Source organism: Nansenia antarctica (genome assembly GCF_963989245.1).
Source record: "Nansenia antarctica genome assembly, chromosome: 9".
In the NCBI taxonomy this organism is placed as follows: domain Eukaryota; kingdom Metazoa; phylum Chordata; class Actinopteri; order Argentiniformes; family Microstomatidae; genus Nansenia; species Nansenia antarctica.
In genome coordinates, this window is record NC_137679.1 from 11,636,939 (window position 1) to 11,655,415 (window position 18,477).

Below are 18,477 nucleotides of genomic sequence, written 5' to 3' on the forward strand. Positions count from 1 at the left end.
CTGGGCTACAATATGGACTACAAACATGAGCTTATACAGGCGACTTTCAATTGAACCCACAGTACGTACTTGACTTTCCATGCAAGACTGTGGGATGGTTTGTTCTAAATTAAGGTTTTTCCAAGGAGCCTGACAATAATTTGTCCTTTTCTAAATTTAACTGGGGAGGGGGGGGGGGGGGGGGGTAATCTGGCCTAATTTCCTCCCTTGTTCCCCTTCTTTTCCCTCTTTTTCTCATCTCATATTTGAAAGCCTGAAATAAACAGACAGCTAGGGATTGGGTTTAGGCCAAGCAAGGATTCAAGAAGGACGGCTATTGTAGGGTTGACATGGTTTCAGGAAGTAGTTTTGCCCTGATTGTATCACTTTGGGTCTCTGCTGTCATCCAGACTTGATTAACATACTTATTAATTATCATTATTTTCAACCAATGGTATCGATGGTAGATGTTATCTAGTCTATGAATTAATGTTGACTGACTGTTCCCCCTCCCTCCCTCCACAGTGTTGACTGACTGTCTCCCTCCCTCCCTCCACAGTGTTGACTGACTGTCCCCCTCCCTCCCTCCACAGTGTTGACTGTCTCCCTCCCTCCCTCCCTCCACAGTGTTGACTGACTGTCTCCCTCCCTCCCTCCACAGTGTTGACTGACTGTCCCCCTCCCTCCCTCCACAGTGTTGACTGACTGTCCCCCCCCTCCCTCCACAGTGTTGACTGACTGTCTCCCTCCCTCCCTCCCTCCACAGTGTTGACTGACTGTCTCCCTCCCTCCCTCCACAGTGTTGACTGACTGTCCCCCTCCCTCCCTCCACAGTGTTGACTGACTGTCCCCCTCCCTCCCTCCACAGTGTTGACTGACTGTCTCCCTCCCTCCCTCCACAGTGTTGACTGACTGTCCCCCTCCCTCCCTCCACAGTGTTGACTGACTGTCTCCCTCCCTCCCTCCACAGTGTTGACTGACTGTCTCCCTCCCTCCACAGTGTTGACTGACTGTCTCCCTCCCTCCCTCCACAGTGTTGACTGACTGTCCCCCTCCCTCCACAGTGTTGACTGACTGTCCCCCTCCCTCCCTCCACAGTGTTGACTGACTGTCCCCCTCCCTCCCTCCACAGTGTTGACTGACTGTCCCCCTCCCTCCCTCCACAGTGTTGACTGACTGTCCCCCTCCCTCCACAGTGTTGACTGACTGTCCCCCTCCCTCCCTCCACAGTGTTGACTGACTGTCCCCCTCCCTCCCTCCACAGTGTTGACTGTCTCCCTCCCTCCCTCCACAGTGTTGACTGACTGTCTCCCTCCCTCCCTCCCTCCACAGTGTTGACTGACTGTCTCCCTCCCTCCATCCACAGTGTTGACTGACTGTCCCCCTCCCTCCACAGTGTTGACTGACTGTCTCCCTCCCTCCCTCCCTCCACAGTGTTGACTGACTGTCTCCCTCCCTCCCTCCACAGTGTTGACTGACTGTCTCCCTCCCTCCCTCCACAGTGTTGACTGTTTCCCTCCCTCCCTCCACAGTGTTGACTGACTGTCTCCCTCCCTCCCTCCACAGTGTTGACTGACTGTCCCCCTCCCTCCCTCCACAGTGTTGACTGACTGTCTCCCTCCCTCCCTCCACAGTGTTGACTGACTGTCTCCCTCCCTCCCTCCACAGTGTTGACTGACTGTCTCCCTCCCTCCCTCCACAGTGTTGACTGACTGTCCCCCTCCCTCCCTCCCTCCCTCCACAGTGTTGACTGACTGTCCCCCTCCCTCCCTCCACAGTGTTGACTGACTGTCCCCCTCCCTCCCTCCCTCCACAGTGTTGACTGACTGTCTCCCTCCCTCCCTCCACAGTGTTGACTGACTGTCTCCCTCCCTCCACAGTGTTGACTGACTGTCTCCCTCCCTCCCTCCACAGTGTTGACTGACTGTCTCCCTCCCTCCCTCCCTCCACAGTGTTGACTGACTGTCCCCCTCCCTCCCTCCCTCCACAGTGTTGACTGTCTCCCTCCCTCCCTCCACAGTGTTGACTGACTGTCCCCCTCCCTCCACAGTGTTGACTGACTGTCCCCCTCCCTCCCTCCACAGTGTTGACTGACTGTCCCCCTCCCTCCCTCCACAGTGTTGACTGACTGTCCCCCTCCCTCCCTCCACAGTGTTGACTGACTGTCTCCCTCCCTCCCTCCACAGTGTTGACTGACTGTCTCCCTCCCTCCCTCCACAGTGTTGACTGACTGTCTCCCTCCCTCCCTCCCTCCCTCCACAGTGTTGACTGACTGTCCCCCTCCCTCCCTCCCTCCACAGTGTTGACTGTCTCCCTCCCTCCCTCCACAGTGTTGACTGACTGTCTCCCTCCCTCCCTCCCTCCACAGTGTTGACTGACTGTCTCCCTCCCTCCCTCCACAGTGTTGACTGACTGTCCCCCCCCCTCCCTCCACAGTGTTGACTGACTGTCTCCCTCCCTCCCTCCACAGTGTTGACTGACTGTCCCCCTCCCTCCCTCCACAGTGTTGACTGACTGTCTCCCTCCCTCCCTCCACAGTGTTGACTGACTGTCTCCCTCCCTCCACAGTGTTGACTGACTGTCTCCCTCCCTCCCTCCACAGTGTTGACTGACTGTCTCCCTCCCTCCCTCCACAGTGTTGACTGACTGTCCCCCTCCCTCCCTCCACAGTGTTGACTGACTGTCTCCCTCCCTCCACAGTGTTGACTGACTGTCTCCCTCCCTCCACAGTGTTGACTGACTGTCTCCCTCCCTCCCTCCACAGTGTTGACTGACTGTCCCCCTCCCTCCACAGTGTTGACTGACTGTCTCCCTCCCTCCCTCCACAGTGTTGACTGACTGTCTCCCTCCCTCCACAGTGTTGACTGACTGTCTCCCTCCCTCCCTCCACAGTGTTGACTGACTGTCTCCCTCCCTCCCTCCCTCCACAGTGTTGACTGACTGTCTCCCTCCCTCCACAGTGTTGACTGACTGTCTCCCTCCCTCCCTCCACGGTGTTGACTGACTGTCTCCCTCCCTCCCTCCACAGTGTTGACTGACTGTCTCCCTCCCTCCCTCCACAGTGTTGACTGACTGTCCCCCTCCCTCCCTCCCTCCACAGTGTTGACTGACTGTCTCCCTCCCTCCCTCCACAGTGTTGACTGTCTCCCTCCCTCCACAGTGTTGACTGACTGTCTCCCCCCCTCCCTCCCTCCACAGTGTTGACTGACTGTCTCCCTCCCTCCCTCCCTCCACAGTGTTGACTGACTGTCTCCCTCCCTCCCTCCACAGTGTTGACTGACTGTCTCCCTCCCTCCCTCCACAGTGTTGACTGACTGTCCCCCTCCCTCCCTCCACAGTGTTGACTGACTGTCTCCCTCCCTCCCTCCACAGTGTTGACTGACTGTCTCCCCCCCTCCCTCCACAGTGTTGACTGTCTGTCTCCCTCCCTCCCTCCACAGTGTTGACTGACTGTCTCCCTCCCTCCCTCCACAGTGTTGACTGACTGTCTCCCTCCCTCCCTCCACAGTGTTGACTGACTGTCTCCCTCCCTCCCTCCACAGTGTTGACTGACTGTCCCCCTCCCTCCCTCCACAGTGTTGACTGACTGTCTCCCTCCCTCCCTCCACAGTGTTGACTGACTGTCCCCCTCCCTCCCTCCACAGTGTTGACTGACTGTCCCCCTCCCTCCCTCCACAGTGTTGACTGACTGTCTCCCTCCCTCCCTCCACAGTGTTGACTGACTGTCTCCCTCCCTCCACAGTGTTGACTGACTGTCCCCCTCCCTCCCTCCACAGTGTTGACTGACTGTCTCCCTCCCTCCCTCCCTCCACAGTGTTGACTGACTGTCTCCCTCCCTCCACAGTGTTGACTGACTGTCCCCCCCCTCCCTCCACAGTGTTGACTGACTGTCTCCCCCCCTCCCTCCACAGTGTTGACTGACTGTCTCCCTCCCTCCCTCCACAGTGTTGACTGACTGTCTCCCTCCCTCCCTCCACAGTGTTGACTGACTGTCTCCCTCCCTCCCTCCACAGTGTTGACTGACTGTCTCCCTCCCTCCCTCCACAGTGTTGACTGACTGTCTCCCTCCCTCCCTCCACAGTGTTGACTGACTGTCTCCCTCCCTCCCTCCACAGTGTTGACTGTCCCCCTCCCTCCCTCCACAGTGTTGACTGACTGTCTCCCCCCCTCCCTCCACAGTGTTGACTGACTGTCTCCCTCCCTCCCTCCACAGTGTTGACTGACTGTCCCCCTCCCTCCCTCCACAGTGTTGACTGACTGTCTCCCTCCCTCCCTCCACAGTGTTGACTGACTGTCCCCCTCCCTCCCTCCACAGTGTTGACTGACTGTCTCCCTCCCTCCCTCCACAGTGTTGACTGACTGTCTCCCTCCCTCCCTCCACAGTGTTGACTGACTGTCTCCCTCCCTCCCTCCACAGTGTTGACTGACTGTCTCCCTCCCTCCCTCCACAGTGTTGACTGACTGTCTCCCTCCCTCCCTCCACAGTGTTGACTGACTGTCTCCCTCCCTCCACAGTGTTGACTGACTGTCTCCCTCCCTCCCTCCACAGTGTTGACTGACTGTCCCCCTCCCTCCCTCCACAGTGTTGACTGACTGTCCCCCTCCCTCCCTCCACAGTGTTGACTGACTGTCTCCCTCCCTCCCTCCACAGTGTTGACTGACTGTCCCCCTCCCTCCCTCCACAGTGTTGACTGTCTCCCTCCCTCCCTCCCTCCACAGTGTTGACTGACTGTCTCCCTCCCTCCCTCCACAGTGTTGACTGACTGTCCCCCTCCCTCCCTCCACAGTGTTGACTGACTGTCCCCCTCCCTCCCTCCACAGTGTTGACTGACTGTCTCCCTCCCTCCCTCCACAGTGTTGACTGACTGTCTCCCTCCCTCCCTCCACAGTGTTGACTGACTGTCCCCCTCCCTCCCTCCACAGTGTTGACTGACTGTCCCCCCTCCCTCCCTCCACAGTGTTGACTGACTGTCTCCCTCCCTCCCTCCACAGTGTTGACTGACTGTCCCCCTCCCTCCCTCCACAGTGTTGACTGACTGTCCCCCTCCCTCCCTCCACAGTGTTGACTGTCTGTCTCCCTCCCTCCCTCCACAGTGTTGACTGACTGTCTCCCTCCCTCCCTCCACAGTGTTGACTGACTGTCTCCCTCCCTCCCTCCACAGTGTTGACTGACTGTCTCCCTCCCTCCCTCCACAGTGTTGACTGACTGTCTCCCTCCCTCCCTCCACAGTGTTGACTGACTGTCTCCCTCCCTCCATCCATAGTGTTGACGGCGCTCCCGGCCCTGGCCATGGCCCCCCAGCCCATGCAGGTGGCCAAGGTGGTGGTGTGTCCGTCTCCCTCCCCGCCCCCGTGCCCGGGCCTGGTGAACGGCCTGGAGATCGGGGTGGGGGTGGGGGTGGGGGTGGGGGTGGGGGTGGGGGTGGGGCCGGTCAGTGACAGCCAGAGGACCTGGCTGTACCTGGAGGAGACGGCCAACACCCTGATGAGCACGGTGCAGCAGCTGAAGGCCCTCATCGAGCAGGCCAAGCTGCAGGCCGGGGGCCAGGGGGGCGGCCAGGACATCTGCCCCTCCACGCTGCAGGACAAGGGCCTGGTCCAGACCACCAGGAAGGAGGTAGCAGCGTTGGCGTCGTCCGTTTTAGTGCTGCTGTAGCTTGGGGGGTTTAAAAAACAACAAAGCATGTGTGCTACAGCTGATGTAGTTATAATCTTATTATTATAATTATTAATTATAATTATTATTAATTATTTTTTACTCAGTGTGTTTTTTAATTAGTTAATTATAATTAATTATAATTAATTCATACAACTAATTAATAGTATTATATTAATTAATAATTATGATTATTATAATAATAATTATGATGATAATGAATACATTAATTCATCCATTATTCATTTAATCTCATTTTATAGCAAGTTTTGGTTTTTCTCTGAAAACATTTCAGTGCATTGAACAACTGTTGATGGGGGTACTGTACTGCTTCGAATACTAGTGCTAGACTAAAACAAACATGTTCATTTTACTCAAACACATAGCTATAAATAGTCAAACCAGAGAAACTGATAATTGTGCTTTGGCTTTCTCCTCGTTTTCACACTCTGCAAGTGCTGCAATTTAGCTGTTGTGCCCAATCGATAAAGGCACAGCCTTTTCCTAGAATTCAGCCTTTTCCCGGGCTCATAAAAAGTGATGTCAGGCTCGGCCTGGCTTTGGGCCTCCTCTGAGCAGGCCCGGTTGGGTCTGGCTAGAATCGATGTGAGCTCGTAATTCCTTCATGTTGTTTCTTTAAGAGGAATCTTATTGGGTCTTGTAAGCTGTTCTGACCTCCCTCTGCAGTGTACACTCAGTCAGCCCTTCCAGAGCCAGATCTCCTTCCAGCACCAAGACGACCCGGAGGAGAAGAGAGCGTCTGAGATCACAGAGATCATCATTAACGTACGTGAGCAGACCACAACCTCTCTCCCTCTCTCTCATTCTCTCTCTCTCTCTCTCTCTCATTCTCTCTAATGATCTAGATCTCTGTCTCCAGCCACCGCCCTCTTTCTATCTCTCACACACACACACGCACACACACTCACACACTCACACACACACACACTCACACTCACACACACACACACACACACACACACACACACACACACACACACACACACGCACACGCACACACTCACACTCACACACACACACACACACACACACACACACTCTCACACATATCTGCCCTCCCTGATATTTATGCCCCCTGTAGTCTTTCCCTCTGGTCAGAGTTCCATTCATTATAGAGAAAGGCCCTGTTTGAACCAGGTCTTTCGTTGTAAATTTCTTTTATTAGGATAAAACCCCTTGAGATGTGCCATCTCGTTTTCGAGGGCGTCCTAGCAACACTGCATAATACATAATAATGTATATGAACAATACATATTGGTCTGCCTCCACCTAGGGGATCATCCTGTCAGCCAGGGTGAAATATGCCTGCTACTTTAGACACATAAGAGATGGGGGGGATAGACAACCTTGGAGACACAGGATGTCTCCCACCTGAAAGCATTTGTGAGATGGGGAGAGAGGAGGAAAAAAAACCTCATCAACAAAGCGAATGCTGATATATTATACCTGTTGGGTCTTCTTCTCTTTATTATGTTTTCTGAGTGGGGCAGCCCCACTCATATTTTTCTTTTTATTGCGATAGAGACAGTAGAGATTGACAGGAAGGATAGGTGAGAGAGAGAGAGAGAGAGAGAGATATGTCCGCTGCCGTAATCAAACCAGGAACCCTGTGTGCTACGCCACCAAGCGCCCCCCGTCCTTACCGTGGCTCCGCAGTGCCCCAATTTTGTTGTTTTGGCGGTGGATAGAGGAGGTTTTCTAGAATGTAGGCTTTTTTTTGGGCTCTGGCTCATAAGACATTTTCAATGTCGGCCTCAGGCAGGCTGGGCTCTGGCCTCATCTCAATGGGTCGGGTTGAGCTTGAATCTTCAGGCCTGTTTGTAGTGTAAACTCATCGAACACCTGTACACCTTTTCGTTCATTCAGGTGGTGTAATGGTGTGGGGAATGGTTTTCTTGGCACACTTTTTAGGCTCGTTAATATCAATCAAATCATTGCTTGAATGCTGCAGCCTATTTGAGTATTGTTGCTGACCGTGTGCATTCCTTTCATGGCCAAAATATACCCATCTTCTAATGGCTACTTCCAGCCTGATAATGCACCATGCCACAAAGCAAAAGTCGTCTCAAACGGGTTTCATGAACATGACAATGAGTTCAGTGTTCTTCAGTGGCCTTTCCACTCCAGTCATCAGATCTGAATCCAATACGTAGAACACCTTTGGGGTATTGGTAGAATGGGCGATTCACAGCTTGAAAGTGCACCTGAAAAAATCGGTGAAATCTGTGTGAAATCGTGATGCAATCATGTCATGATGGACCAGAATCTCAAAGGAATGATTCCAATATCTTGTGGAATCAATGCCACGAAGAATTTAGGCTGTTTTGAGAGCAAAGAGACCCTCATTATTACAGCACTCGCATGTCCTGCCTGACTTGATAAGCGTCAGTTCATTTGCCATCCTAGTCAAAGTATATTTCACTTCATTGATTTCAAACAAACTTATCGAAACAACGTCTCATTAAAATGATTAAATCCAACCTTGCTGACTTAGATGGTGATATCAGAGCTTGATACACATACTGCACATTAAGGGTGCGTTCGTAAATTCGCTCTGAGAGCGCCGGCGTGCACACCGGGTTCGACGTCATAAAGCCGACCAGAGGGGCATTCCCATGAGTGCTGATCAGATTTCCAGAGTGAATTTACGAACGCAGCCTTCGTCTTCTCCTTTTACAGCAAATGTGTGTGAACTGCGGACGGGAGGCGATGAGCGAATGCACAGGCTGCCACAAGGTCAACTACTGCTCCACCTTCTGCCAGAGGAAGGTAAGACTCACCCCTCTACAGGCCAACACATCACAGACTGTCACTTAGCCAGGTCGTCAACAATACCTCGTTTGGCTAATTGTTTAGTATTGTCTTGACACAGAGTACTAGAGGGTTGACTTAGGTTGACTGACCATATGAGATTTCATAATGCGGAATGTATCACGCACGCACGCACGCACGCACACACACGCACACACACCACACACACCTCCGTGACAGGTTCAATTTGGGTAATAATTCGGGGCGACTGTGGCGCAGGAGGTAGAGCCGCCGTCTAATGATCGCAAGGTCGGCAGATCAGCGGTTCGAGCCCCGGCTGGCCACACGTTGAAGTGTCCTTGGGCAAGACACTGAACCCCAAATTGCTCCCAGTGAGCGGGCCGGCGCCTTGCGTGGTAGCTTGCCACCATTGCTGTGTGAATGTGCGTTTGAATGGGTGAATGAGAGGCCGTTGTAAAGCAAAGCGCTTTGGAATAAGGCGCTATGTAAGTCAGTCCGTTTACCATTTAATTGTTGTTGCAGGACTGGAAGGAGCACCAGCATAACTGCTGCCAGACAGGCGGGTCTGTGACGGTCCAGGAGGAGGTGGCCATGACAACCATAGACATGGACAAGGTCAAGGCCTAGCGTCTGCGGACACAGACCGAGACACTGACAGAAAAAGACGTGTTCTTTCACTACTGTGGGGATCTGAACGTCTCTTCACTGAGCTGAAGGAGACAGGTGCTTTGCACATGGCGTCTGATACATGGACCGTCATACCTCCCGTACCTTTTTTTATATGAATCATTGTTTCCCCCATGTGCTATTACATTGCCTCTAGTTTTGAACTGTGAAAATGCATTTGAAGAACGCTCCATTTGCCAGATTTTCAACTGAACTCTTTCATTTCTCTTTTGTGTTCCATGAAATGTCACTGTGAACCTGTGTATATTCCAATATTTGCAGAGCAATATTTGCCAATGTAAATACTTTTTTGGGTTAGATTTGAATAATTTGTTATAGAAAAAGATGGTCTTGCTCTCTTGTCACCTATTTAATTTGACGTTTTTTTATGTATTTATTTATATATTATGTTTACTCTGTCCTGTGTTGAATGAGGTGGACCAGATAGGTATGCTGTAATAGGCCAGCGAAGAAGACCATAGAAGCTTATTCTAATCAATAAAATAGGCCATGAGAGTTTGAAATAAAAAAGAAAAGAATACATCAATGACTTTCATTTGTCTTCTTGCTTGTTCTCGTTGACTCTGTGCTGTTGTGTGAGAAATGACTCCTGGAAACTCGTATGTGCAACATTTATACATATTCTTCCTTTCTATTACGTACTACGTATTTCTACATAATGTTACTCAGTAGTGTTGGCATGCTCTCTGTCTGAGGACTTAGTGTTAAGTGTATTACTGTGTTGGTTATTATTTAATGGATGGACATCATTAGTGGGATTAGCCAAGATTTTCTCAGTGATAGCTGTCAACTGCAATACAGCTGCACTGACGCAAATTAATCCCCTGGATTAGATAGTCAGATGACCACAGAGAGGAGGCTGTCCTACAGGGTTCACTATGTTTGTGTACATACCCACTGACAACCCTCCTCTACTCACAAAATAAGTTAAATTGATGTGAAAAATGAGAGACAATGATTTAATGTTGTCTTGTTCCTTCATGACCTCTACTAGAGATAGTCAATTCCCAATAAGCCGACATAGTATGTTACCTTGACAGGTACGTCCAGTCCAATGACTAAAATGAATGTGCTTCTTACTGACTTGAGCCGCCCGTGGCACGTGCTGTGGTTTCCGATGTGTTCTCTCCCCCATCCCTCTTCTTTTGATAGATGATGGTTTCAACCGACTACAATCGCTTCAGGAGGGACATTTCAGGAGGGACATTTCAGATGGGACATGCGAGAAACCGTCGTCCCGTCCCCCACAACGAGCAATGTCGATGTCACCTTGTCCTTTTCTGGTGTAAACCCTGCGTCTGTCCAACATGTCACCCGGTGTATCAGGCACGCACCAAAAGCAGCCAGCCCTGCCATCAATGCCGGGAGGGGAAATGAACAGTTTCTCTGAACAAGGTCCTCAGAACTGAAGGGCTACTCCATCACCTTCCATGTCTTCCACAAGGAGCTTCAGCTGCAGGGATAAGAGAGAGGGGAAGAGGAGGAGGAGGAGAAGAAGGAGCTGAAGAGATCTACATGAGGTGAAGGGAGGAAATGGCAGAGAGGACCCTCTCCCAAAACCCCCTGTTGTGCAGAGGAGCTTACATTGGTGAAGTGTCCCACCTCCCACCTCTCACCCAGCACCACCAGGACAGACCGCTACGCTCCTGGCTCTCTCTCCTCCTGATGGTGCCACGCCGTGCGGAAGCTGCAGATAGTTCCTGACTGATTGGAACTCGTCTCAGAAGGGCAGGTGGAGGGTTTTCTGAGTTCCGCACTCCATGTGACCTCAAGTTCATCATGGTTTTAACATCCCAGAGATGGGGGAGAACGTACTCCTCATTGGGATCGTAGTATGGCCTCAGGGAGCACCATCCACTTCTTCCTGTAATGGACCTATCGCTAAGCCACGCCCCACAATAGAAATTGTCCAATCATATCACAGCAAAAGTCACGACAGGCAGAAAACACGGACAAACAACTCGCTAATATCTGATGGTGAAAAGCTTCTAGACAAAATATTCTTGTCATCTTTAAAAAACATGTCTATTACATGCTGTGGTAAATCAGAAATGTTTCAACTCCCGCCATTGTAAGTCAATGAATGTCATTCAGTCACGGTCAGTCAGTCACTGTTAGTGAAGTGTTGTTTGTTTGTCAGAGTTTTCAAAGGGGGCGTGGCTTAGCGATAGGTCCATTGGCTACCTTTGCGGGGGATTTAGGCACTGCGGGCCAGGAGCACAGTGTGTTGTGTTGTAGTTTATGTTAACCTGTAGCAGAACAAGAGAAGACAAATGACCTGCACTTTAACACTAGAACAGCCGTGCCTTTTTTACTTACTATAAGAGCTGCCTCGGGGGTCAAATGACCATAGTCTTTACAATGGGAAGCTGCTATTTACACACAACGACCACCGTCTTGTAAATTAGCCTGCCTCCTACACAGAAAAACTGCAAAATAGCGTTATACTAGCTTATCCTGATGGGATTTAGAAAATGTAAGGATACTGGGTGGTAGAACGCACATACTGTATCTAGGAAAAGTCATAAAAGGAGAGTCCTGAAATGTGATTGAGTGCAAAGATATATAAAAAAAATACTCACAGGGATCTCACACCAGCTGATGAATGTAAAAAAATGGCTCATCACGAGAAGAAATCATATAACTGAGAACCTTAAAAAAGATTGCCTGTTCGTCGTCTGTGCCTAGGAGCTCCCATGAATTCCCTGCATCGTATTATGATCCTTTTAGTATGCTTCTGATGAACACCTACTGTCCCCCAGGTAAAAAAAAATCCAAAATAATAAACATCGCAGGCACACACGTTTTCTCTGTGGTTGCAATCGTAGTTTTCTATTTCGGTAGTCAGCAGGGGAGTGTGGAGTGAAGCCACAGAAGGGGATTGCTTTCTCATCCGGACGGGTCATTGGGGAGATGGGTCGTTGTCAGACTGACTTCTGATGGAGCCTGTTGAGATGTGTCATATGGCAAGCGTATGAATCCCAGCGGTACTGAGTTGTTTCGAAATGACAGTTTGTGGTCCATCTGAACCGACAGGGGCACGTCCTGTGGCAAAACGTAGGCCCAGTAGAACAGTGGTCAGCTCTACCAGTGGGAGCGGGGCAGAGCTCTCTGCTGATGATGCTATAGTATAGACAGACACTTCGCTCCTTTTCCAGAGAATCTTGAGTAACAAACTTTCAGTTGAGGGATTCTGTGTGTAGGAGGATCCCTTTTCCCTGTTGAACTCATGTGGAAAAACTCAAGTTCTTCTGTATGCTGTGTATCAGTGAGTCATGCCTTTAGAAAGAGTGCCTTACTGTAGCCTAGGTGTTTTCAGAATTTGTCCCCCCCCCACTAAACTGTAAGAATGAGTCATGAGAATCAGTGTAGTAACACTGAATATTTGTCCCGATTATTAGTTACCAGCATTGGTAACAGTGGTGGGCCGTCAGGGCCAGCAAGGCCTTCTCTGCTGGCCTAAACATCATCAGAATATACCGTACATTTAATTTTTATATATTTTTTCTACACATATGTATTAAATTATTCCCGTAGTCTATTCTCTTCATTTCATAGCTTTCCTCTTGGTTGCGCTGCTTCCAGACATTTGGAGGGCTGGCCTTTAGCTTTTATCCAATCAATTTCAGCCATAATGTGTTGCCAGGGTACCAAGAAATCTGCCCGCCTGCAGATTCAACAGTGGCGCGAGTACAGATTGTAATTTAAAGTGAATGAGAAAAGAGCTGTGGCGTACCGTGGTCAGATCTCGAGTTGGCGAGCAAATCCAAGCAAATCCGACGAAGGGGCCTTCTGGATGGCGGAGCACCTGATCAGCACCTGCACGTCTTTTGATTGGATACAAACTATTGGGAGGCGGAGCTAACACACTGAACTTGATCTCGCTAATTTGTGTAGATTTAAACTGTTGTTCTACAAGCAGCCACAATGGCTGAAGGAGGAGAAGAGGTAGATTTGGTGGCAGATATTATAACAACAAAGGAGAACCTTCTAAGAAAAGCTAGACATAATCAGAAGAGAACGGCCAACCCCGACATTAGCGGCGCTATCCATGTAAAAGGACTTATTGGTGGAACTAATCAACTGTACAACAGAGACATTGAAGTCTTCTTGAGGAAAGAAAGGAGGATGGATTTTGTGTTCAAATAATCAGTTGTTTTGGTGAGTACAAAGCATTTAATGTTTTCTGCAAGAGATGTAGATATACGGAGCGACCCTGGGGTTCGTAGATAGTGTGTGGTGTGGTGCGGTGCACTGGCTCAGCTGTGTGAGTAAGTGGCCGTATGAACACAAGGAAGATAACCGGCCTTAAATGGAACCTCGATACGGTTCTCCTATCGAGATCGACAGACCGCAAAGTTCGGGAAATAACTGACGCTTTCGTTTTCATGCAATGAATTGAATACACCCAGACAAGGTGCCGCTATAATAACAATGGCAACGCCCGGTTATACTGCGTTTCTGTCTAAATGTATAGTTTCTAGAGCCATGGCGTGTCATAATGATGGTATTAAGAGGTGGAATAATTCAGGTAGGACATCACTGAAGGCCTAGGTGTGAAATGCACCGCCCGCCACTGATTGGTAAACATACTACCAGAACCTCTCACACTTGGCTCACAGGCCCGCTAAATGGTAAATGGACTGACTTATATAGCGCCTTTATCCAAACCGCTTTACAACGGCCTCTCATTCACCCATTCACACACACATTCACACACCAATGGCGGCAAGCTACCATGCAAGGCGCCGGCCCGCTCACTGGGAGCAATTTGAGGTTCAGTGTCTTGCCCGAGGACACTTCAACATGTGGCCAGCCGGGGTTCGAACCGCCGATCTGCCAACCTTGCAATCCTTAGACGACGGCTCTACCTCCTGAGACACAGCCGCCCGCCCACTATCACTGTGAGACAGAAATATCACACTGAAGCATGGTTTGCAGGAGAGCAAGGGGTGGTGAGGGAGAGCTTTGGACTTGGCAACTCACATCAACCCAGCAGCGGAGGAGTATGGGAACTGTCATTTGATGTTTGTTGAGTGTAGCCTTGCCTACCCATTTCTCCTGCTGCTGACGTGAACACTGTTTGGACCACAGGGAGGAAGTTAAAGGAGTTGTAGTGGGCCATCTGTTGGCAGACCGTCTAAGCTTTGTGGCTTTTTGATTGTAATGAGAGATGACACACTCAGCTCTACTTAAAAGCCTTGGGAGAGAGACACAGCCCTGCTCCCACCTCTACCATAATCACATTTTACAGCAGAATCCAAAGTAAACCTTTTTTTTCTTCTTTGATTTGCCCCCGACCCTGTCCTTGAAATAACTCTTGGGTTATCTTCCTGGTGAAATTGTGCTGTAACATTTTTGAATATAATTTGTGTCTATCTCAGAGTGTGAAAAACAAACTGTATCTTGGGAAGAGTGATATTAAGGCATAGGCTACACGGAGCCGGATTTGACTGAAACGGCGACGATTTGATATTGTTTGCACCTCAAGGCTACACGACTCCGTCGAATTCGTGAGCAGAGACGGTGACGAGACGATAACGCTGGGAGGGTGTTTCGTTTTCGGAGTCGTGTGGTCGGCGATTGGGTGCGTTTTTCGATAACGATGATGCGGACACGCACACATGTATTGTGGTTTACTTAATACTGTTCAGCACTTGAGGTTACATTCAATGCATGACTTGTGTTATAGGCTAAATAACATTATGAAAGCGGCAAGTAACAAGTGTTCGCATCAAAGGTCTAGGCATTAGGCACGTAACATCCATATGCTGTATACATTTGTTTGATTGATGTGTAGTGGGTACAAATATATGCTGCGCCTTTAAGACGAGCTCACATGAACGCGCAGGTGTGAACGCGCAGGTGTGCTAGAGAGAGGAGCAGTGAGTTGAAACGAGCAACGTGGACGGAGTGGTAGCGGTGTGGGCTCTTTGCAAGTATATAGTTTTGATAAGAAGATATTGCCGAGTGGTCATACAAAGTACGGGATACGTTGATTTGCGAGTGTTTTGTTTGGGAAGAGCGGGCCTGAACGTCGTCGGTATCGAGAGGTGAAGCGTGCGCCAGCTCACCCCTCCCCCACCCCGTGTGTGAACTGCGAGAGAAAGGAGCTACTCGTGGTTGGTGTTCATTGTCCTGTACAGAGGAGAAGCGTGCGCCAGTGAGGCGTGGGTTCAGCGAGGTTTCTCGGAGTTGCCCTGCCAGCCATCAGACACCCTTGACGTGCGATCTCTGCTGGATGGGTAATCTCTGCACTACACCTTGCCATTAGCACTGGCCAACCACGCATACTGTGCGCGGACGAACAGAACTGTGAACTGAACGGACTAACGCTCGAACGTGCACAAACCCACACTGGGAGAAAAGGACTGCTCATTCAGACTGATGTTGTTAAATGTACCCTCTGTGAGACTGCTAGACTCTCTGTGTGACTGCTAGACTCTCTGTGTGACTGCTAGACTCTCTGTGTGACTGCTAGACTCTCTGTGAGACTGCTAGACTCTCTGTGAGACTGCTAGACTCTCTGTGAGACTGCTAGACTCTCTGTGAGACTGCTAGACTCTCTGTGTGACTGCTAATACATTACCATATTGAATTTATTGACCCAAATGTTAACCGTTTTGTGTTTGGATAATTTTCCATAAGCTCTGTGTTTATTTTTGAGTAAACATTTGAATGGAATAACAGCTGTAATTTCCCATTTCATTTACTTACCTGGGGGTAGGGGCGCCTCACCTGTTTAGCTAGACCTAGGTAAAGTAGGGGGTGGTGTCAGGTCAGTTCGGCACTTACCTCGCACACACTGCACACACTTTTCACGGCCACCTACTAAAGCCCACTTTACCCCGTCTAAGAGGTTGACGTTAACCCAAGCTACTAAACAGGAAACAACTTGCTCACTCACCTGAACATTGAGGCCATAGGTATTGGGTGTGGGGGACCTAGATCCTGTCCCACTCAGTCCTCCCCAGACTAAGTACTTTGTAACCCCTACAAGGCGGCGGTAATAATCCCGACCGTCACAATTGGCGTCACGAACAGGATAGAATAAGCAACCATTTTTAAGTGGAAGCCATGGCAGAATTAGAGGAACTTAAGAAGCAATTTGAGAGGATGATGGAGAGGTTCAATGACCAAGCTGAGGCCCTGATACAAGCTAGAAGCGAGCAAAGAGAAGCTCTGGCATTAGCTAAAGCAGTCATAGATCAGCAGAAAGAAAAGCCCCCTGCATCTATTGTGTATATCCCCAGAGACCGCAAGATTTCAGATTTCAGTGGTAAACAAGGTGATGTAGATATTGAAGAATGGATCACATCAATTAAATCTGCCCTTCAAATCATGAAGGTCCCTATAGAGGACCAAGCCGAGTTCATCAAGCAGCATCTTCAAAACGAAGCCAAACTCACAGTCAAGTATATGGCAGACAAAGCTAAGGATGCAGAGACCATATTTGAAGCACTGCGTAAGACTTATGGTGACAAAGTCCCTTTAGGCACCTGGCTCAAAGAATTCTATGACCGCAAGCAGTTGGCAGGAGAGACCATACGTTCTTACGCCTATGACATTCAAGAAAAGCTAATGCGAATTTGTCGTAGAGATGCCAAGCGTGTCCCTGATTCAGACGGAATGCTGAAAGAACAGCTTGCTCTTGGGCTTCGAGATGATATCTTAAGAAGAGAGATCAAGAGGAGACTGAAGGAAAAGGAGAGTCTTACTTTTGCTGAGCTAATGCAAGACGCCATCTCATGGTCTGAGGAGGAAGAGGTTCAGGGGTCTGATAGTGCGCAAAGCAGTTCCCGTGCCAAAGGTGCCATTAATGCTACCAGGGCTACCGACGAACCTGCTTCGCAGTTGACAATGGAGATGTTGTATGAAGCAATACAAAAGTTAGCCATCCGTCAAGATGAACTGTTCCAGATGATGGGCCACAGTGGCACTGGCATGACACAAGGGAAAGGCGAGAGGGCAAGAAGCCCCCCTTTGAAAAACGAAGATGGGCAGTTCATCTGCTACACGTGCAATGAGCCAGGACATACCAGCAGACACTGTCCTCTGAACAGGGGAGCTATGGGCATAGCACGTCCTCCACTCAGAAGGGATGGGCCATCTGGGCCTGCAGGAAACGACCCCGGAGGGGCGATGCGCCAGAGTCCAGGTACCCCTGCAATTAGAAGTCACCTGGCAAGGCAGCCCTGTAACACTTCTCAAGCCTCAAGTGTAAGTGCCTTTGGAAACTGCTTGGTCGTTGAAGTGAAGATAGCAGGCGTGAAGACTGACTGCCTGTTGGACACAGGCTCAGAGGTGACCACAATCCGGGAATCTTACTTCAGAGAGTACTTTGGGAAGTCGGCGTTGTCCTCAGCCAACTGGGTCCAGCTCGCCGCTGCCAATGGCCTCGAAATTCCCGTCCTTGGATGCCTGGAGGCGGAGGTAGAGTGCATGGGGAAGACCGTTGGCAGGAAGTGTGTCTTTGTCCTTAAAGATGAAAGCCCAGATGTGGAAGAGATGAGAGGCCTCCCAGGTATCCTGGGAATGAATGTTCTAAGTGAACTGAAGGATCTTTTCGTTGCCACGGACGGCATGAAGAAGATGAATAAGTATCGGGAAACAGAGGCTAAGGTCCACAGGGTGCAAGCGAACATCAGAAAAGAGGCAGGGTCCCTCGGACAGAGTGACCGAATAGGATATGTTAAAGTGGCAGGCAGAGAGACAGTCATCATTCCCCCACTCAGCGAGCGCATCCTGGAGGGTTCGCCTCGCCTACGGAGAGGGCTCGCCTCGCCTACGGAGAGGGCTCGCCTCGCCTACGGAGAGGGTTCGCCTCGCCTACGGAGAGGGCTCGCCTCGCCTACGGAGAGGGTTCGCCTCGACTACGGAGAGGGCTCGCCTCGCCTACGGAGAGGGCTCGCCTCGCCTACGGAGAGGGTTCGCCTCGCCTACGGAGAGGGCTCGCCTCGCCTACGGAGAGGGCTCGCCTCGCCTACGGAGAGGGCTCGCCTCGCCTACGGAGAGGGCTCGCCTCGCCTACGGAGAGGGTTCGCCTCGCCTACGGAGAGGGCTCGCCTCGCCTACGGAGAGGGCTCGCCTCGCCTACGGAGAGGGCTCGCCTCGCCTACGGAGAGGGTTCGCCTCGCCTACGGAGAGGCACCCGTCCAGTAAGGACACCGACCCTGACATTGACACAGGCTGCCCTGACTTCATATGCATCCCTGCCACTACACACATGCCCCACACAAACACAGGCCTGGGTATTAGAGAAGTAGTTGAGGAGCTGGGAACTATGGGTGGGTCAGATGCAGGGAGTGAAAGTGAGAGTGTGGCTGAACCCAGACGGTCTCAAAGACAGACCAGGGGTAGAA

The 18,477-nt window shown here is 50.6% G+C and overlaps 1 protein-coding gene across 1 annotated transcript in view; it reads left to right on the forward strand.

Annotated features, from left to right (window-relative positions):
- deaf1 (DEAF1 transcription factor) overlaps positions 1–9,510 on the forward strand; it is a gene marked incomplete at its 5' end in the record, with an annotated part of 28,384 nt that extends 18,874 nt beyond the window's left edge. Inside the window, 4 exons of the mRNA XM_080539872.1 lie at positions 5,244–5,596; positions 6,323–6,421; positions 8,336–8,425; positions 8,951–9,510. Of these exons, the coding sequence (XP_080395998.1) occupies positions 5,244–5,596; positions 6,323–6,421; positions 8,336–8,425; positions 8,951–9,055 (647 nt within the window). The 3' untranslated portion in view covers positions 9,056–9,510. The remainder of the gene's footprint in view (positions 1–5,243; positions 5,597–6,322; positions 6,422–8,335; positions 8,426–8,950) is intronic.
- Between the last annotated feature and the right edge of the window lie 8,967 nt (positions 9,511–18,477).